Raw genomic sequence first — 19,762 nt, 5'->3', positions numbered from 1 at the left:
GCTAAGTCCTGTTTGTAGCAACATATCTGATATGAAGGCAAACCATGCTCTCCATTCTAGGTTTGTGCACTGGATCATTGATGCTTTATATTTACCAAAGGGAAAAATTGCACTCGCTTTGTTGATGAAACACTTGGTAAATGTGCTTTCGGGCATGCAGCCCCTTGCCCAGGATTGTAGCAGTGGCTGGAATTTCTATTTGCTAATCCAGATAAATTTTGGATTTATGTAGCTATCTTCAAGGGTTGAGTGTTCTCAATGGAGGATTATGTGATTCTTCTGACTTCTGGCTCTTTGACACAAGCTTGAGCCCAAAGACACGTTTTAACAGCAAAAGCTTAAAGCTAAGGATTCCATACGTTGAGTATGAAGCTAATCAAGATATGTCGTGAACACCTATCCAAAATGATTCCAAAGCACTTTGCAAACTGCCCTGACATTTACCTACCTGTAGATCACTTCACTTATCACTGAAATGCAGCCACTTCTGGATTGAACAGGCGATTGGTTAACTGTGCACAGTAACACTGCGCAAGCTCAGAGACACCGTGAAGACATGTTTATCGATTTGAAATAATGGGGAATTTTATGGCCCGGGCGTGCTATGGATCTAACTGTACTACTGTGTGCATAGTAGCATCTGTGTTGCAGGAAGTTAGACCCTTTTAGGCTGTGACATGATTCCTAGCATGGGTTTAGAACTGACAAAGCTGTGTTACAGTATAGGTGCCCCATCCATGCCAGGTGAGTATTGCTGGCCTGGCTAGACTAGGAATGTAGATCGTCCCTCAAAACAGAATATTAATAATGGAGCTGGATTTTTCCTCTTGTTCTGGGAGGGATGGGGGGGACATGCCAGGGGCGTTTTACACCTTCTCCAAGAGATCCCTGTGCCAGCCTCCCTGCACGTGATGCTGCTCCACTGTAGAGGGTCTAAAATGCACCTGCCTGATTTTTAGCTAGTGCTAGTTCTACAGAGTGGTCGTTTTGGTGCTGATCTCTTTGCATCAGCCAGTGCATCACTTACATGTCTGTCTAAAATAGAAACCAGGCCCCTTGGCAGCCTCTGTCTTAGCCCTGCTGTCCGGTTTTCAGGTCAGAGAGCACCTTCCACATCTCCTGCGGCTCTCGGCTTACTGCAAGCTTGGCACAGAACCCACTGCCCCTTCCACCTGTAAATGCTGCGCCTCGACAACAGGGAAGCTGTATGTTTCTGAATATAGTGGCTAGCTGAGCCTGTTTCTGATCACAGGGCTGTTCCTGAAGGCAGATGTTCTGACCCTGGGCTTATACTGTGTTCTGAAGGCCTCTTTGCTGTTCCTCTGCAGAGCATTGTCTCGAAGAACTCCATGCAGTACCGAGGGAACTCACAGCATGATGCGCAGGAATTTCTGCTCTGGCTGTTAGACAGAGTTCATGAAGACCTGAACAATTTAGTGAAATACAATGGCAGACCTCCACTGAAGGTAAGGCAAATCCAGCACAGGCCAGCAGGGGCATTTCTTTTGTAGTGGTTCCACGGAAGCTTTCCTTTTGGAACAAAATATCTCTGTATTAGCTTCCCAGTATGGCTGTCAAGCAATTAAAAAAATCAATCGCGATTAATTGCACTGTTAAACAATAAGAGTACTATTTATTTAAATATTTTTGGATATTTTCTACATTTTCAAATATATTGGTTTCAGTTACAACACAGAATACAAAGTGTACGGTGCTCACTTTACATTTTTGATTACAAATATTTACACTGTAAAAACCAAAAGAAATAATATTTTTCAATTTACCTAATACAAGTACTGTAGTGTAATCTCTTTATCATGAAAATTGAACATACAAATGTAGAATTATGTACAAAAAAACCTGCATTCAAAAATAAAACAATGTAAAACTTTAGAGCCTACAAGTCCGCTTAGTCCTATTTCTTGTTTAGCCAATTGCTCAGACAAACATGTGTGTCTACATTTGTAGGAGATAATGTCACCTGAAAGTGAGAACAGGCGTTTGCATGGCACTGCTGTAGCAGGTGTCGCAAGATATTTACGTGACAGATGTGCTAAAGATTCATGTTGTATTTCATGCTTCGACCACCATTCCAGAGGACATGCCTCCGTGCTGATGACGGGTTCTGCTCAAAAACGATCCAAAGCAGTACGGACTGGTGCATGTTCGTTTTCATCATCTGAATCAGATGCCACCAGCAGAAGGTTGATTTTCTTTTTTGGAGGTTTAGGTTCTGTAGTTTCCGTATCGGAATGTTGCTCTTTTAAAGACTTCTGAAAGCATGCTCCGCACCTCGTCCCCCTCAGATTTTTGGAAGGCACTTCAGATTTTTAAACCTTGGGTCAAGTGCTGTAGCTAGCTTTAGAAATCTCACCTTGGTAACTTCTTCGTATTTTGTCAAATCTGCTGTGAAAGTTCTTAAAACAACATGTGCTAGGTCATCATCTGAGACTGCTATAACATGAACTATATGGCAGAATGCGAGAAAAACAGAACAGGAGACATACAATTCTCCCCCTGATGAGTTCAGTCACAAATTTAATTAATGCATTTGTCAGGGTTTCTTCCCCACTCTGAACTCTAGGGTACAGATGTGGGGACCCGCATAAAAGACCCCCTAAACTTATTCTTACCAGCTTAGGTTAAAAACTTCCCCAAGGTACAAACTTTGCCTTGTCCTTGAACAGTATGCTGCCACCACTAAGCATTTTAAACAAAGACCAGGGAAAGAGCCCACTTGGAGACTTCTTCCCCCAAAATATGCCCCCAAGCCCTATACCCCCTTTCCTGGGGAAGGCTTGATGATAATCCTCACCAATTTGTACAGGTGAACACAGGTCCAAACCCTTGGATCTTGAGAACAATGAAAAATCAATCAGGATCTTAAAAGAAGAATTTTAGTTAAAGAAAAGGTAAAAGAATCACCTCTTTAAAATCAGGATGGAAAATACTTTACAGGGTATTCAGATTCAAAACACAGAGGATCCCCCCTCTGGGCAAAACCTTAAAGTTACAGAAAAAACAGGAATAAACCTCCCTCTTAACAAAGGGAAAATTCACATAAAAAAACAAAAGATAAACTAATCCGCCTTGCCTGTCTTACCTATACTGGTTGCAATATTGGAGACTTGGATTAGGATGGGTTGGAGAAGATGGATTTCTGTCTGGCCTCTCTCAGTCCCAAGAGAGAACAACCCCGTAAACAAAGAGCACAAAACAAAAGCTTTCCTTCCCCCAAGATTTGAAAGTATCTTGTCCCCTTATTGGTCCTTTGGGTCAGGTGCCAGCCAGGTTAGCTGAGTTTCTTAACCCTTCACAGGTAACAGGATGTTGCCTCTGGCCAGGAGGGATTTTGTAGCACTGTATACAGAAAGGTGGTTACCCTTCCCTTTATATTTATAACAGCATTATTTTTTTAATGAGCATCATCAGCATGGAAGCATGTCCTCTGGAATGGTGGCCGAAGCACGAAGGGGCATATGAATGTTTAGTAAATACCTTGCAATGCCAGCTACAAAAGTGCCATGCGAATGCCCGTTCTCACTTTCAGGAGACATTGTAAATAAGAAGGCAGCAGCATTATCTCCTGCAAATGGAAACAAATTTGTTTGTCTTAACGATTGGCTGAACAAGAAGAAGGACTGAGTGGACTTGTTTTGTTTTTGAATGCACTTATATAACAAAAATCTACATTTGTAAGTTGCACTTTCACGATAGAGATTGCATATAGTACTAGTATGAGCTGAATTGAAAAATACTATTTTATTTATCGTTTTTACAGTGCAAATATTTGTAATGATATAAAGTGAGCACTGTACATTTCGTATTCCGTGTTGTAATTGAAATCAATATATTTGAAAATGTAAAAAAAACACCCACAAATATTTAATAAATTTCAATTGGTATTCTGTTTAACAGTGAGATTAAAACTGTCATTAATCGCGATTAATTTTTTGTTATTCACATGGGTTAACTGTGATTAATCAACAGCCCTACTTCCCAGCCATGATCTCTCTCCTGTAACAAATGCAGTAGCCGGAGGGCTGTTCCTGGCCCCTGTGGCTGCAAAGAGCCTTCTCAGTCAATGCATGGCAAGTGTGCACCAGCACAATCCAGTGTGAATGGTGACCCCTGACTCTGCCACCAGTTAAGTTTGGCAGCTTACTGATGTGCTAGCTATGTCCAGCGAAGATGCTGCTCAGTTGCTCTAGTCCTCTCTGTGGGCCTGAAAGCACTTGCAATTTCAAATACTTGGTTTTGTCCTGGTATGTTTAGCTCAGGAGAACCTAACTTGGCTCTTGTATGTGATTGGTGTGGCACTCCTGCATATCCTGGCAGGCTTCCCTTTAGAGCTGCTTTTTCTTTTCAGCCACCATTGGAGGATGCTGCACTGCTCGAGGCACCAGGCTTTCCAATCAGTAGCACTTTCGTACAGGAACTCTTTCAAGCTCAGTACAGGTACAGTAACTTTCAGCACACTTGGATTATGGGGTTTATGTGCATGTCTTTATAATCACAATAAGATTCTTTCATCCCTGGTGGCAGAGCCCGGTGCAGTGCAGCAGGGCTGTGTGTGGTGTGGGGGCTGGCGGGGCGGAGAGGTGGCAGGCAAGTAACCCTCTGCAGCCCTCCATTTTGTTTACAGTGCTGCTGTGTCTCCATGCCCCACTTGATCAGACTCCCTTAGTGGTTGTCTCTCACTCTGGTAAATGAAATCTTGCTCCAAAGGGGAGTAACGGCCAGTTTTATTGCACTAAAATTCGTTGTCACTTCCGTGGAAAACGTACATTTGTTCCCCTCTTGCCAGTAAATCAGGAGTGCTTGTTTCAGCCTTCACCCCCAACCTAAGCCCCCATGGCATTTCCAGCCCGACTGGTCAGGGTGCAAAGGTGTGAGACACAATTTCGCATGTCTGAGATCTGCCTGGGTTGTGCCAAGTCAGGAGCCTGTGGTATGAACTGGAGGCATGTGGTGGCTGTTTGAGTTTAGAATCCCAAACAAGCTTGTAGTAATTTATCATTAATGAGGAAGCCTTCTAGCAGAAAAGAAATTCTGCGCTTAGTCCTTCACTGCCCCTTTGTTCATGGGAACAGCCACAGTTTTCCACCTGAGAGCTGAAGTTGAAAAAAACAGGCCAGTTTCCAAACTCTCCCAGCAGCACTGCAGCCAGTCTGGTGTAGGAGATTGAGTTGTTAAACGGTCTTCCCAGTATGTCACTGAGGCTCCCCAGTGGCAAAGAAATAAACCTTTGGGATGTTACAGAATCATGAGCAAGACTTAGTGACCTTATGGCTTGTTAATTTGGGATATGAAATACTCCGGGTGTGTGCCTGCGCATGTGAGGAGTCTCCTTTCTTTCTGAGTGAATGAGATTGAGGCCCATGCAGTGCTGCCTGCATAACCTCCCCTCACCCACGTGTCTGGGGGAGAATAGTCCTTGTCAGTCTCTTTATATTAGAATCAAATATGGGTGAATTGTTAATTTCACAAATGTCTCTTAGTGGAGGCAAAGTGGAATAATAGAGAGGAGCCTGTCTTCCTGTCATGCCCTGTAATAAATGAGCTCAGAGACTAATTACTGCGTGAGCATCTGGGAATTAGGCGCCTTTCATTTAAAGCAAAATGCGCAGAGCCTTGCTGGAGTGTGTGGGGGAAGGGGTTTGATCAGGAGGGAAGAGCAGGGTCACTGTTTTTGTTCTTGATGGTTTGCTTGTCCCTAGTTAAATGGGAGATGTAACTTTAACCCGATTGATGTTTTTAACAGGTCCTCTCTGACGTGCCCTCATTGTCAGAAGCAGAGTAACACCTTTGACCCTTTCCTCTGCATCTCTCTACCAATTCCTCTGCCTCATACACGGTAATGTGCTAATCTGTGCCTCGAAATTAAATTTTGGGCGCCTTTCCCAATGCTTGGTAGCATTGCAAATCTTTTTATAGAAGAGATTGAGACGCCAACAAGATTTGTGGTAGATTAGGTTGAATTGAATGGACTGGTAGAGCTGTATTCTGAGCCCCCAAAAAATGCTGAAAAGATGAGCTGTGCGGGAACTAGATTTCTTATTTCTCAGAGAATTCCATAAATCTAAAAGCTTTTCTTATACAAAGCAGAATGAAAACAATAAAGATTGAAATTTCCTACAAAACTTTAACCCAAAATGAAATTTTGGAATTAAGTTTTTTGATCTGATTTTGACTTTTTTTTTTTAATTGTTCTCCGGTTTCACCAAGTGTAGGAGAAGTAGTAATGAGCTGAGTTTGCAGCAACAGAGAGATTTAGGTTGGATATTAAGAAAAACTTTCTAACTATAAGGCTAGTTAAGCACTGGAATAGGTTGCCTAGGGAAGCTGTAGAATCCCAGTCATTGGGTTGGACAAACATCTGCCAGAGAATGACCTAGATTGACGTGTTCCTACCTCAGTGCAAGGGATGGACTAGATGACCTCTCAAAGTCCTTTCCGGCCCTACATTTCTTTGATTCTAGAATATAAAATTTTTTAAAAAATGTAAACAGAAAATATTTGGTTGCAGAAAGGCCATTTTGCTATTGGCTTTTGCCAATGGGAAAATGTTCTGGGGGAAAACTTCCAACCAGCTGTAGAAAAGAGGCTACAAAAATGTTTCCACTCTTCCCGTTCTCTTTAACCCAGTGGGTTTTCCCAGCAGCAGTTCTTTGAGAGTGCCTTTAGGATGTCAGTTTTGATTGATCTGGGCCATGTTACAAGGATCCTTGAGGTAAAATTAGGATTGCCCTTCAATCAAGAGGTCATCTAGGGTGGCCTCATTGAGGAACTGTATTCTGTGATTCCACTTCCTTGGGAGGACTCCCCAGTTAGTACATAGAGTAGAGGCTAGCACCATAGAGAACATACCTCCAACTTGGAGCAAGATAGGTATCCATCCCTCCTTTATTTAAGGGTCTGGTAGACATTTGGGACTCCAAAGCATCTGCTGGGTGGGTCTTGTTGCCTGAATAGCTCCAGGGTAATGTGGCCCAGAATGGTCATGTATGACTTCATTACTGATGATGCAACCAGCCTCTTAGGGAACTCTATGTGGGAACTAGGCTTGAGTCGCAACCCAAGGACTGAGTGACATCCTTACACTGTTTCCCCATCCCTAAATGGCCTGGAGATTGAGTCATAACTAGATCAGAAATAGTCTGCATTCTTATGATGTGTGCAATGTAAAAGTCCCCATTCAGGGTTCTGCAGCCTGCTTTGTCGATCTGACCAAGCTTAGCTCGGGCTGTTTTTTTCCTAGGTACTGTATAGAAATGTTCAGCCATCCCAGTTCTCCCCTGTATTCTCTGCAGCCCTCTGTATGTCACCGTGGTGTACCAAGGGAGGTGTTCGCACTGTATGCGCATCGGTGTGGCAGTACCTCTGTTTGGAACGGTGGCCAAGTTGCGTGAAGCGGTATCCATGGAAACCAAGATACCCACTGAGCAGGTAATGGGCTGATCTTCGGTCGCCGTGCTGCTGCTGGTGTCCTCCGATCTGTTTGTTCTTCTGGTTGATGTGGCAGGTAACAATGGGTGCTCGGGGTTCAGATCAGTGGACCTCAATTTATGGAGGAAATGGGTGACTGCAGAAACTAGACCGAACGCACTGTCTCTCATGTGTAACTCCCCCATGAATCCGTTTGGCTGCCTGTAGGTTATACCAGTGCCCTGCTCAGGCCTCCAGGTGCACTGCTGCTTCTGCTCCTTTTTGCTCTGTTACCTGAGGAAGGGAAAGCCTGGTGCTTCTGCCTAACAGCCCTAGAGTGACCGTGTGTACTCTGCTCACTATTGAGAAACCAGCAGGGGCTCATGGGAAATGTCCTCAGGTTTTGAGACTCTGAAGGGAAAACTACTAAGATGACACTCGAAGGGTCCCACGAAAACCTCTGCATTTGTTCCCTTGATCCCAGCTACTCCCTCATGGCCAGACCCTCCCCAGTTTCTCCTTATTGGCTGGTACTGTAAGACTGGAGAATTCCTATCCTCCATCCAAAATGCTTCAGCGAAAGTCCATTCGTTAACTTCTTTTGCCATCCTGGGAGTTTGCAGCTCGGCCGTGGCTGGCACTGATGGTCTAATGGCTGCTATTCCACTTCTGCCTTGTAGATTGTGCTGACTGAGATGTACTACGATGGGTTCCATCGCTCCTTCTGTGATGCCGATGACCTGGACACCGTTCAGGACAGCGACTGCATTTTTGCCTTTGAGACCCCTGAGATATTTAGGCCTGAGGGGATCCTTAGTCAGAGAGGTAAGTGGGTAGGTCTTCTAAACACCTCTTCCCTCCAACTCCACCTCTACTGGAGTATTGGCTGAGGGGAATTTGTTTGAAAAGGGGGCATTTGGTTATATATGTCCTAGGCCTAACGCGGTACGTGGAGTGTCTCCTGGTTTGCTGACTCTGAATTGAGCTCTGCTTCCACGGGCTGGCATTCCAAACATAGACGGCTTAGCTTGGAACCTGGCATTACCAAACCTTGTGGTGGAGCGGTGCTGCCAAGCAATCTGTTACAGTACAGGGCAACTGCACCTGTGTTGCTCATTAGTAGTTCAGCAAGGGCACTTGCTCAGGCGTCCAGCTCCCCAGCTGTTGCTTCTCTTGGATGGAGACATGTGTCCCTCTCCTTCTGACCCGGTGTCTCCAGGCTGCACAGTCCCTGCCTTCACTGAATACTTCCCAGCATGGACAAATTGCTCAAGAACACCTGCATGTTTTCTCTTTAGAGATGGATAACAAGTATAATTGTTACAGATATGTTACCGCACTGACTTCCCAATCAAGCCTACTTTATTCTACCGGTAAAAAGCATTGCAGAGGAAAACCTATTAAAAACAATAAAAGAACCTACAGACATGCTTTTAAGTGTACTAAGAACCCCAAGCCTTACATGGATTGTGGCAGGACAAGTCCATCAGTACCCCTCCCTAAGAGAGTTCTTAGGGTTTCCAGTTCATCACAGCTTCAGCTCAGAACAAGCACACTCATAACACGTTCAGTTCGCACGTTATACAGTTCAGGGGTCTTTGACCTGGCATTTCCAGAAGTAGGTAATTGGTACAAAGTGGGCCTCTCTCTTCAGAATGTATCTTCAAGAGGTTGGCATTCCCCTTACCTCCAAGTACTTCCTAGGAAATTCACTTCACACACGTTGCAAAAAGATCTTTGATGGTCCTAGTACCTTTCAGAGATTGCATTAATCCTGTCTTCCTGCTAAAGAAGGTCCATACAATCTCATGACAGTAAATAAACACTTGCATTTCTAATACAGTGTACCCCAGAGGTATTAACCATAATTCAGTAAGGTGTAACTTAATTCATTGAAGCTCAGTCAGGATATTGTCAGTCTGCCACATCTCTCCCCCTGCGGAAGTGCGTGTGATGAGGGTGCTGACTGACTTCCGAGGGGAGCACGTTGAGTGAGTGCCTTGGTGGGGGCGTTCCCTGGGTGGCAGCTGTGCCGTTACTTCTCTGTGTTACGTTTCACCTGTTCGGATAACAGCCCTGCTAGCAAACTAGCAAACATCCTTCAAAAATCTGTAAGGCGTTGTCTGACCAGCATCCTACATAATTTTCCTCTTTAAACATATGGGACTGAGCTTTCACAAGCACCTTCTTGCCCTGCTACCCCAAACCCTTTGGATGGAAACTTGAGACCTAATTCTCCCACTGCTCGTGCAGTTTCTAGGGAGCATGTGTCATGTTCTGTGGGGCCCTAAGGGGTCAGTTGCTTCTGTTCTGGATTGAGGTTCCCCACTTCCCACCACCCAGGAATTTTACAAGCAGCCGTTCTTTGGACCACAGAGAGAAATAGTTCTGCAGTGGCTGTCAACAATGCGCTGCTTTGAACAGGAAAAGTCAAGCCGAGGGAATGTCTTCAAACCTCCCCCATAGCCAGATTCCTTTCTCTGCCCCACCTCCCCTGAAGTTGGGCTCCAGGACTCTGGTGGCCCCACCTCAGCTCCTCTGGGTGCAGGTGATGGAGTATTGATCTCCCACACCATTGGTTCCTTTTGTCCACCCCCGTAACCCCCAGTGAGTCAAGGTGAGCAGAATTTCCTCTCCCACCTGGCTCAGGATCCTTCACTATCCCCCCAGCAGCTGTCTTACCCTGTACTTGTGCATTTCCCACACTGGGGTAGGTATTGTAGATTTGTCAGTGCACCACAGCTGCCTCAGTCTCCCTCCTTTTGGCTGGAGACATTGCCATCATCAGGCTCTGTTCTGCCCCGGGGTCCCTTTTTAGGGGCTGGCAGAGAACTTTATTTCCTGATCTGCATTTTAGGGCCCAGTTAATTTCCCTTTAGGTCAGTAGGTCTTGTCCCTTCTCCTGAGCACCAAGCACTCACGCCTCGCCCTTCACTCTGCATGCTCTGGGGATGTAACCAGACTCCTCATGGACACTGGCAGTGGAAATGGGATGTCCCTTCCCCTAGTCAGCTATGCTATAGGCATTTTTGCCCTCTGCCTGTCCTTGCCTGTCGGAGACTAGCCGAAGACTTGTCTACAATACAAAGTTAAGTTGACTCACAGCCACCACAGTAATTAAAGCTCCTTCTTGTGCCTTCTGTTGGTGGTGCACGTCCTCCCCAGAATCACATCCAATCCACCAACTGAAGTAGGGCATTGTGGGACACAGACAGCCCTGTGCTCCCCTCCTCTCTCCTCCGATGCACTGCTGACAGCCTGAACTGTCAGCTGGGCACAGGCTTACAGCTGGGCCCTTCCTTCTGCTCCGGTGCTGACAGTGTGAGCTCAGGCTGTCAGCCCCATTAATATGTAGGTCTCATTGACCATGGTCACCCGAAAACTTGCTCCCCCTTTCCTTGCATAACTCCTTGTTTTAGTTGAAATCTCAGCATAGGTCATGTCCCTTTTGTTCTAAACTCCCTGAAACCTTCTATACGTTTTGGGGGTCAGTTTAAACTTTTGTAACAAAGCTTGTTAACTGTCATCTTTATAGTCCTCGCTTCCCGTAAGGGTAAAGATATCCAAGGCCTTTGTCCCAGACAGCAGTGGAGCAAGGTACCTTACCATGTTCCTTCCCCCCACTTTATTCAGCTAGCACCCCAGTTCAAAAGCATGCTGGAACACATCCCTATCATTCCCCTCCCTAAAGCGAGGGATGCCACCCATCAGTACAGGTACTGGGGTCTGGTTCCACCTACTGGGCGACTGCTCTTCTGTTGCAGTCGCTCTGTCTGGAGCTGGTAGTGCTGCTTCTTGTCCTCTTCTCTCTCATACAGACACTGCTGCTCCTGCTCTGCAAACTGTTGGGTTTCCTGCTTCTCCTGCTCCAGCTATTGAGCTGTTCACCATTCCTGTTGCAGTGGTGGGCTTGGTCTGGATGGCACATAGTTGCAGGGCTCTCCATCTGCTGAATCCTCCTCCAGCAGGCTGGAGGTTTTCTGCAAACCTGAACCATCATTCCTCAGCTGGTCATTAGGGTACAACAAATTGATTGATTTAGACAAATCCGCTCTGAAAGCATTTCTCTGCATAACTCAACCAGCCCATTTTTCTTCAGCTGTTCAAAATTCGTTTTCGCCAGTCTTTTTGCTATTTCTTTTCCCAAAATGACGACTGAGACACTTGTCTCTGTGCTTTTCCTTCTTCAGTACTTGCTTTTACCGCTGTTGGCACTCCTGCAATTCAGATTGTTACAGATCCCAAATACACTGTCATCATATGTGTTACAGTTCAGAGCACCTGCCTCTGTATTTCCCGTTAGTGGCACCGCAAGGGCACTCGCTCTCTGGCAACAGCTGGAGGGCTGGAAGCACAAGAGTGGGTGCAACTTTTGGGCTGCTAAAGGGACCGTGGCAGTTGTCCTGAACTCTGACACAAAGCTAAAATTTTGCTATGAAAATCAGATTGCTGGTGATGTTTCAGGAATAAACAAAATGTGCCTCTCTCTTTCTAAGGCCCTTGGGGCCCCTGTTCTCTCCGTGTCTGGGTAACTCTTATTCAAGTCAATAGGAGTAACTCAGATCCTGCAGGATGAAAGCACTGAGTTTCTCCTGTCTTCTTTGCAACAGCGGGTGCTAACATATGCTTCAGCCAGTTTGTGCATTTTCCAGCTGAACTGCATGCTGCTGGTGCACAGGCAGAGAAGGAGACCAAAAGAAGCTAGATTTGCTGGAGTTCTGTTGGCAATTTGGCAGATACAGATTTCACCAACTAGAGGAGGAAACATCTGAGAGTGGGATGTAGGAGAACAAAAGCAAAATTTTATATTTGAAAATGAGCAAGGGTTTTTTCGTTTACTCCTTCAAACAGTTCTCCTTCTATGTACAAACAAAATGACCTGCCCTAAAACTACAGGTGCCTATGCAACAATTGAACTGGGTTTCCAGTGTGAGATACTGGGTGTGTGTGTGTGTGTGTTATATTGTATCTCTGTTGTATAGAAATAATCACGTATGTAAAATAACTTTTTTATAGAATTAAAGTATTCGACAATGAATCTAATCTAAGTGACCCAATCTAGAAGCACTGATTTTACACTGACATGCTGTTCTAAATTAGAAGAAGACTTCTTGAGAGCATGTTGACACTCCCCTGTCAGTGGAGGGCACAAGGATCCAATTGTAGAGGAAAACCATTTAAAATGCCTTCTCTCCCCTAATGTTCCAGGAATTCATGTGAACAATAACCTGAATAGCTTGAAATATGGCACTGATCACCACAGAACAACATCTTATACACAAGGGGCGGTGAAGTCAGGGAAACAGGAAACCTCTACTCGCTCAGCAGCCAGTGACAAGATTGTATTGCTGATCTGCAACAGAGCATCTACCGGACAGCAGGGGAAAAGGTAAATGCCAGCTTCCAGGCTACACCTCTGGTTGTGGCCTCCATGGAAAGCCAGGATTCTCTGTTATAACTCTCCATGTACTGAGACGACAACATAGACACCTCTCTGGAGCCACAGTGTAAAGTCCGAACTCTTGTTGGGACCAGAGTGATGTTTGAAGACTCGTTGGCCCACTAAAAACGTATGTTCAGTGATGTAGCCTTTGGGTTCATTTGAAACCATTAATAGTTGAGTCTGCAGTTAAATGGGCACAACTTCTGTGATTGCTAATGGGAACTGTGTGTGTCATAGGGAATTAGATCCCATCAGGTGGCCTGAAATCACCTCTGATGAGCCAGCCTGTCCTTTGAGGGTGGTGCAGTTCACACTCGTACCTGATGTGCCTCCCTGCCAAATGTCAAGGCTCTCTCTGCTCTTGCTGAGGTGCTCGAGTGGGAATGGGAAATATTTTATAATGAGAAGTTTATCCTCCTTCCTCGTCTTCGTAATTCAGCTTGAAAATTGGATTTTGTTGGTGGGAAGCTAGAACCAACTGACAAGGCCCTTTTGAATGTGACCTCTGAGACAGTCTTAACATTTGTAATTTGTCCCTGTGTGCTCCAGGGTGTACCACTAAATGTTCACTCTCCCTTCCCCAAAATCCGTCTGGGCTTGATTGTGATCTCAATAGGTCTCCAAGGCCTGGGCGCCACTGAAGTCAGTGGAGGTGGGGTGAGGGTAGAATTGGGCCGTATGTGTTTTCCTGAGATGGTAACTGGAGTTAACGAGGAGAGGGTGAGCTTTGCCCTGGACTCTGCTGGGAGCAGAATTGGGCCAGTGCTGGCAATCTCATACAGTGTGTCCTCTTTACCTTTGAAACTCCAGGCTTTGGCAGGGTTGATGCTGTTCAGTGTCATGTTGTAGACATGCAGTGAGAAAAGGGAAAATAACAGGATCGTCCCTTCAAAAAGACTAATCTTTTAACGGCTTCTTAAAACGTTGCTCCCTTCGATAGGTTTGGCCAGCCCTTTGTGTTGCACCTGGAGAAAACAATTGTGTGGGATCTCCTTCAGAAGGAAATCCTGGAGAAGATGCAGAATATTCTGCGGCCCTCGGCCTGCATTCAGGTAAAATAGACTGACACTTCTGCTCCTGGAATTTCCACCTCTTCGTAGCTTGAAGCTGATGGAAAATCCAGTTGATTGGAAGTGGCGAAGGTGCTGTGTGTGTGGTGATGGAATATTCCTTACATGAAATATATACTGGGGGGTGGTGTGCTGTCTGAAGGTCAGCCTGCGTGTGCCGTTTGCCGAATTGCCCGCTTTTATTTACCACCTTGAAAACGTATAGGTGCTCGCCTGGGCAGGGGCTGAATGAAGTCAGCTCCCACGTAAAGGATTTCTGTCAAGAGCTCTATTCGCCATTCTGAGAGCAGCATGCGAGAAGAACTCTTGTCTTACGCTTCCTTCCATAACTGAAACCAGCTAACAGGAGACGTCTGCCTTTTACACCCCTTAGAACAGAGCCTTTCTGTCTAAACCGTAGAGCCACTAAATGTTTGTCTCATACCTGGAATTTCCCCCCAATATAAAAAGCCTGGGTTTGGCAAAATTGGGATGAGCAGATGTCTGAAATTTGGTGTGTGACCCATTCTGGGGGAGCACCAAAGGGATTGCCCTGGAGCTGGGCACCTCCAGCGGAGCAGAGGCAAGCGATAGAAATGCAATGCCAAGGGGAGCAGGTGCACTAGAGTGCTCTGGGTGCCGTTTGGCTTCAGCCTGATGCGGGCCCTGCTTGTCTTTGGTCTTTGCGCAAGGTGGATGGAGGAGCTGAGATCAGGTTAGATGGCAAGCCAGAGAATTTTCCTGTCCCCTTAGTACTTTGGCGATCTGCTTAGAACCCAAGCTGATCTTTCCAACTCTTTATTCCTGGGGAACTTTTGCCCCAGTGAGTCCTTTGTTTATAATTGTTTCAATGAGATGATTGCTTATTTTCCTCACACCCCCACTCAATAAGCCTCAAACTGTTCACAGTTTAAATTGCAAAAATCTGAGGATTGAAGCTGTAATGAGTCATTTGTAAGATCAAACCGGTGCCAGCCTTTGTTTTGTAGTTCTGCCATTAACCTTCTTAATTGAGAAATCTCCCTTCGAAAAGACTTTGAAACATTAGTTGATGTTTTCATGGCTCCCACAAGCATGCTAGGTGGCTCTTAGAGTAGACATGTCTGTTTGGAAAAGTCTGTGTAAGAACAAGCAGGTGAGGGGAGAGAGGAGACATTGCCTATCACTACGGAGGAGTTCCTGGTGATTCTCCCAAACCTCAGCTCTTTCAAGTGTCCCTGCGTTGGCTTCCAGGTGCAGGAACATCTACTCTTAGCACAGTAGCCACGAGAACTTAATCTACTTGTTTTCTCTTGTGAAATGCATACTCAGAGGGGCAGATCCTGCCTTAGCACTTGCAGGGAGTGAACCAGCCTCTTAGAATAAATCTAACTTCAGTCATTCAACCAGTTAACATTTTTCCCTGTTTACCATAGGTGTGTCCATTCAGCTTGCGGGTGGTTAGTGTTGTGGGCATAACGTACCTATTACCTCAGGAGGAGCGACCCCTCTGCCACCCCACTGTGGAACGGTAAGCACGGCCTTGTCCCCCAGGGGGGCAGAGTGTTTCCCAGTTCACTACCCGCTTGTTCTAGTGTTGCAGTTGAGTATTGCTGCTTAGCCCTTAGGAGGCGGGTGCCTTACGTGTGGGAGCACAGACAGACTTTCTAAACCTGGATGGCCATGGATTATTTTATATTTGTTGTAAGAAAATTCCATTAGAAAACTCCTACTTGGTACTGTGTGGAGAAGGAGAGCAAGTGATTGGAAATAAATGGGGAGAGAAGATGAGAGAAGCTTTGAGAGGCAGGTGTGCGGCACTGGAGATGGTAACAGACGGCGTAAAATGACTGCAAGCCACATGGGCAGCAGATAGAATAGGCCAGGGGACCCTTGCCGTTGCTGCCAGACCCTTGGTTGTGGGGTTTGGCGGTGAAGTTTTTGCTTTATTATGCCCCATGCAGGTTGCGGGGCAGCTGAGGCGGCACATACCACCTCTGCAGCCGCCCTGGAACCTGCATGGGGCATATCAAAAGCATCTTGTAACAGACGCTTTTCCCCAGGCAGACTGGGTCCGGGGTGGGGAGACACGGCATGGCTTCGGCCAGCCCGGGGCTCCTCCAGCCGAGGTGGGGGCACTCGGGACTTCAGCTGGCCTGGGGCTCTTCCAGCTGAGGCAGGGGCTCTTGGGGCTCAGGCTGTGGGGAGGGTGCAGGCAGAAGGGGCAGAGTTGGGGGTTAGCCTCCCCAAAGGGGGCTCCACCCACTGCCCATCGCAAGCCATGTATAATGTATTGAGCAAGGGCTGTTCAGCTGTGCCAAGGATGGGACCATCTCTAGGAGCGAGAGGAATTCAACTTGCAGGCTGTTAACTGGCATTAAACATGCTAGTGTCGAAGGAAAACGAGGAAGGGACTGTGGGCTCTAAAACGTCATCTCTAAAATTGGGTTTCTGCCCCCAGAGTGGAACATATTATAGTAAATCTGCCTTTCCCTAGTACTCCCATCCCACAATGCTTCAGGAACTTACTCAAGAACCACTTCACCCATCATTGCAATGTACACTCATCTAGGTGCTTAGATAATGTGTGAGCAGAGTCACATATGTAGCTAGAATAGATTGGAATACAAAACCATAGGAGCAGCGTGTGACATTACTGCATTATCCTTAAGACAGGGAATGAAGCAAGAAACTGTACCCAAGGGAATATGATGGCCAGCAATAAAATACTGAAGTGATGGGCATAATTAAGGTTAAGATTCTGTCATAGTTATTTTTAGTAAAAGTCAGGGACAGGTTGTGGGCAATAAACAAAAATTCACAGAAGCTTGTGACCTGTCCCTGACTTTTACTAAAAATACCCTGCGCAGGGGGTAGGGTAGGAGGGTGGGACGGATGGATAAATAGATCACTGCCAGGGGCTTGCAGCTGTTCCAGCTCCCTGCGGCATGGGCTGTCTGCTTCCCCCCTCCCCCCGGGGGGGCAATCCAGCTGGACCCAGGGGCTGCTCCTGCAGCAGGGCTGACTGCCGCTGCTCCAGCCCAAGCGATGCTGACCAAACCTCAGCCACTGCTTCAGCCCTGCCCCAGAAGGAGTCACGGAGATCCTGGAAAATCACGGAACCTGTGACCTCTGTGACAGAATCATATCCTTAGGCATAATGAAATACCACAGGTAGATCCCCAAATTGGAATTTGGCCAGCTCACTGGGGCAAAGTTTTGTGGGCACCACTCTTCTCTGTTACATACCATAGTACACTGAGTGGCTAGGGCCTCCAATTTTGGATGTGAGAAACCCTTTAAAATTCTTGTCAGTCTTGTCCATGGGACAGTCTTGATTACAGACAAAATCAGCCATTTTTCAAGGGAGAAAATGCTGGAATCCAATTGGCTAACAGAAAATCTGGTTCATGCTATGTTTCTCTGGTCGCACATGTTGCTGGCTTCATAACTTGCTGTTTGAGTTGTTTTCTTTGCCCCATTTTGCACAGTGAGGTGTGTCTAGCACATGAATTGACAAGTAGTTTGTTTCTGGTATCATTTCCTTATTTGATTCCCTGCTGATAGCACAAAGGAAAATCCCCCAGCATATCTGGTCATTTTTGTGAATGGAGACTTTATGGATAAGCTGTTCTTGCTGGATTTTTTTTTTCTTTTGAGTACCGTGTCTGTATCGATGCAGCCAGTTAGCGGCAGTAGTAGCTAAGCTGAAAGACTTGCTTCTCTGATCTAGCTGAGTTCCTACTTCATAGGGCCCTCCTAGGTTAGCTCAGGGGGTGAAGGTGCGCAGTGGGTATAGATATAGATACACACATACACAGTACAGGGTGATTTGAGCTTTAGACTCAGTGCTGTTCTAACCCTACAATGTCTGCTTCTCTCTCCAGGGCACTGAAATCATGTGGACAGGGTGGAACTGCTCATGTGAAATTAGTGGTAGAATGGGACAAAGAGACTAAAGATTAGTAAGTATGATTGCATTAACTGCAGGGAAATATTTGCAAACAGCCTAGCATGATAGGAAATACAGCAAAATGTTAAATCCCATAAAATCTCCAGCTTCTGAAATGTTCAGGTGAAACTGTAGCTGTAAAGACAGGAGGATCTAAACTACGGGAGCTTCTGTGTGGTGGGATCCCTACTTCTGTTTAGCCTGGATTCCGAAATATACGAGCTGGCTTCTCCATCACAAACCATTTGCTCCATGTGCACAGCTCCCATTCATGTCCGAGGGGTCTTAAGGGAAATTCATGGGGTGGCTTTTCTGCTATCTGATCTAGACTCAAGGCTGAGTGAAAACTGCTTTCCTTTCTTTGAGTGAATTGCTGTAGAGCAGCCTCTTACCAAGGCTGGCTACCTATGGGATTGGACAGATCAAGCAAGCAATACTTCCAGCCTTGCAATGGCTCATCTGTAACGTTGGGATGTGTGTATTGTACAGCTGGTAAATGCCTTGTTTCCCTGATGCAGTTTGTTTGTGAACATGGAGGATGAGTACGTCCCAGACTCTGAAAGTGTCCGTCAGCAGAGGGAGCTTCATCACCAACCTCAGTCCTGCACTTTATCTCAGTGTTTCCAACTTTACACCAAAGAGGAACAGGTAGGAGTCCAGGGCCTGGCCTCTTTAAATATGGAGCGGGAAGTTCTGGAGGAGAATGGGATTCCATCATCTTCTCTGCTGCTTTAGTCACTTCCAGTGCTGCCTAGATTCACTAGTTTGCTGGAGTAGCTGTTCTGCAGACATGGACTCACTGGGGTGTCAGAGCCCCAGGTTCAAATCCTCCTCCCCCGCCTTGGCAGCGTCTGCCTTTCGAAGGGGTAATGCTTTCTGCAGATCTCCTTTACGATAGTCTGGAGACCGCGTGGGCTTCTCTTTCTTCTCACGGAACTATGCTATTGTGTGTTTCCAAGTCTCTGAGGCAGACCGGGAGGATTTTTTTCTCTTGCAGTGCAGGCTGCCTGTAATGCCTCTACAAGTGCACCTTGGAGCTACAGTGCTCAGTCTGAGCCACCATGCTCACAGGCCTCCTCAGCAAGCATGCTGACGGTTCCTTCACTCCAATGGTCTTGCCTCTTTCTCTTAGCACTCCCTGCTAGATGGAGACTATTAGGAAGGCTGGAGACTCCCCTCGTCTAGATCATGCTGTACTTAACCTTTTGTAGAAGAACTTCTTCAAGCTAGGGAACTTTAGAGGGAGAGACTGCTAGCTTGGTGTCAGGTGCTTTCAGAGAGCAGCCTTTTCATGTCTTCTGGGAGGGATGTTCTGTACATGATAAACATGGGGCTGTAAAGGAGGGTAACATGCAAATGTCACTTTCATGCATGCACATGTGATCTACATGCCTGTCCATGAAACGGGCTGGCACAGTCCAGAACGTTAAATTGGGTTCCCCATTTCTTGGGCAGGGGCTGTACGTACACATAGAAAGCAGCGTAGCCCCCAAACTAAGGTCAAGCTGCTCTGCGGTGGCTCAGAAGCATGAGTACCAACCTAAGGGCGGAGTGTTCGGAACCAGGGACCAACCCCAGACTGGCTGTGAGCTCTGTACGTAGATTTCACCAACCAACTGGCAAGTGTAAACTCCTCAGGCACCTAATCACAGAGTCATAGACAGTCCCCTTGGATACTCCCAATTCTGTCTTGCCACCCTGGTAAACTGACTTTTATGTTAGAACATCCCTTACACCAAGTATCACAGCAATATTCAGGACACTCCAGTCTCAAAGGACCAGTCACTTATCCCAGGTCACTTGCACTTTGGATCTCCCCCCAGAAACCACGCTTGTAGCCCATCCTATAATAAACTATCTAAAGATTTGTGTAGGAAAAGGATACAAGAGTTTTTTACAAGGTTAAAGCAG

At 46.2% G+C, this 19,762-nt stretch overlaps 1 protein-coding gene across 2 annotated transcripts in view; it reads left to right on the top strand.

Annotated features, from left to right (window-relative positions):
- The window catches only part of USP31 (ubiquitin specific peptidase 31), a 60,461-nt gene that overhangs the window by 26,204 nt on the left and 14,495 nt on the right, over positions 1-19,762 (top strand). For both annotated transcript variants that reach the window (XM_075133344.1, XM_048866435.2), the window contains exons 2-11: positions 1,329-1,466; positions 4,370-4,458; positions 5,765-5,857; positions 7,314-7,449; positions 8,109-8,253; positions 12,637-12,817; positions 13,812-13,923; positions 15,336-15,430; positions 17,787-17,864; positions 18,370-18,499. In XM_075133344.1, coding sequence (XP_074989445.1) covers positions 1,329-1,466; positions 4,370-4,458; positions 5,765-5,857; positions 7,314-7,449; positions 8,109-8,253; positions 12,637-12,817; positions 13,812-13,923; positions 15,336-15,430; positions 17,787-17,864; positions 18,370-18,499 — 1,197 coding nt within the window. The remainder of the gene's footprint in view (positions 1-1,328; positions 1,467-4,369; positions 4,459-5,764; positions 5,858-7,313; positions 7,450-8,108; positions 8,254-12,636; positions 12,818-13,811; positions 13,924-15,335; positions 15,431-17,786; positions 17,865-18,369; positions 18,500-19,762) is intronic.

Source organism: Caretta caretta, chromosome 10 (assembly GCF_965140235.1).
Source record: "Caretta caretta isolate rCarCar2 chromosome 10, rCarCar1.hap1, whole genome shotgun sequence".
Lineage (NCBI taxonomy): Eukaryota > Metazoa > Chordata > Testudines > Cheloniidae > Caretta > Caretta caretta.
Note: the sequence above shows the minus strand (reverse complement) of the source record. Positions and strands in the feature narration are given on the sequence as shown.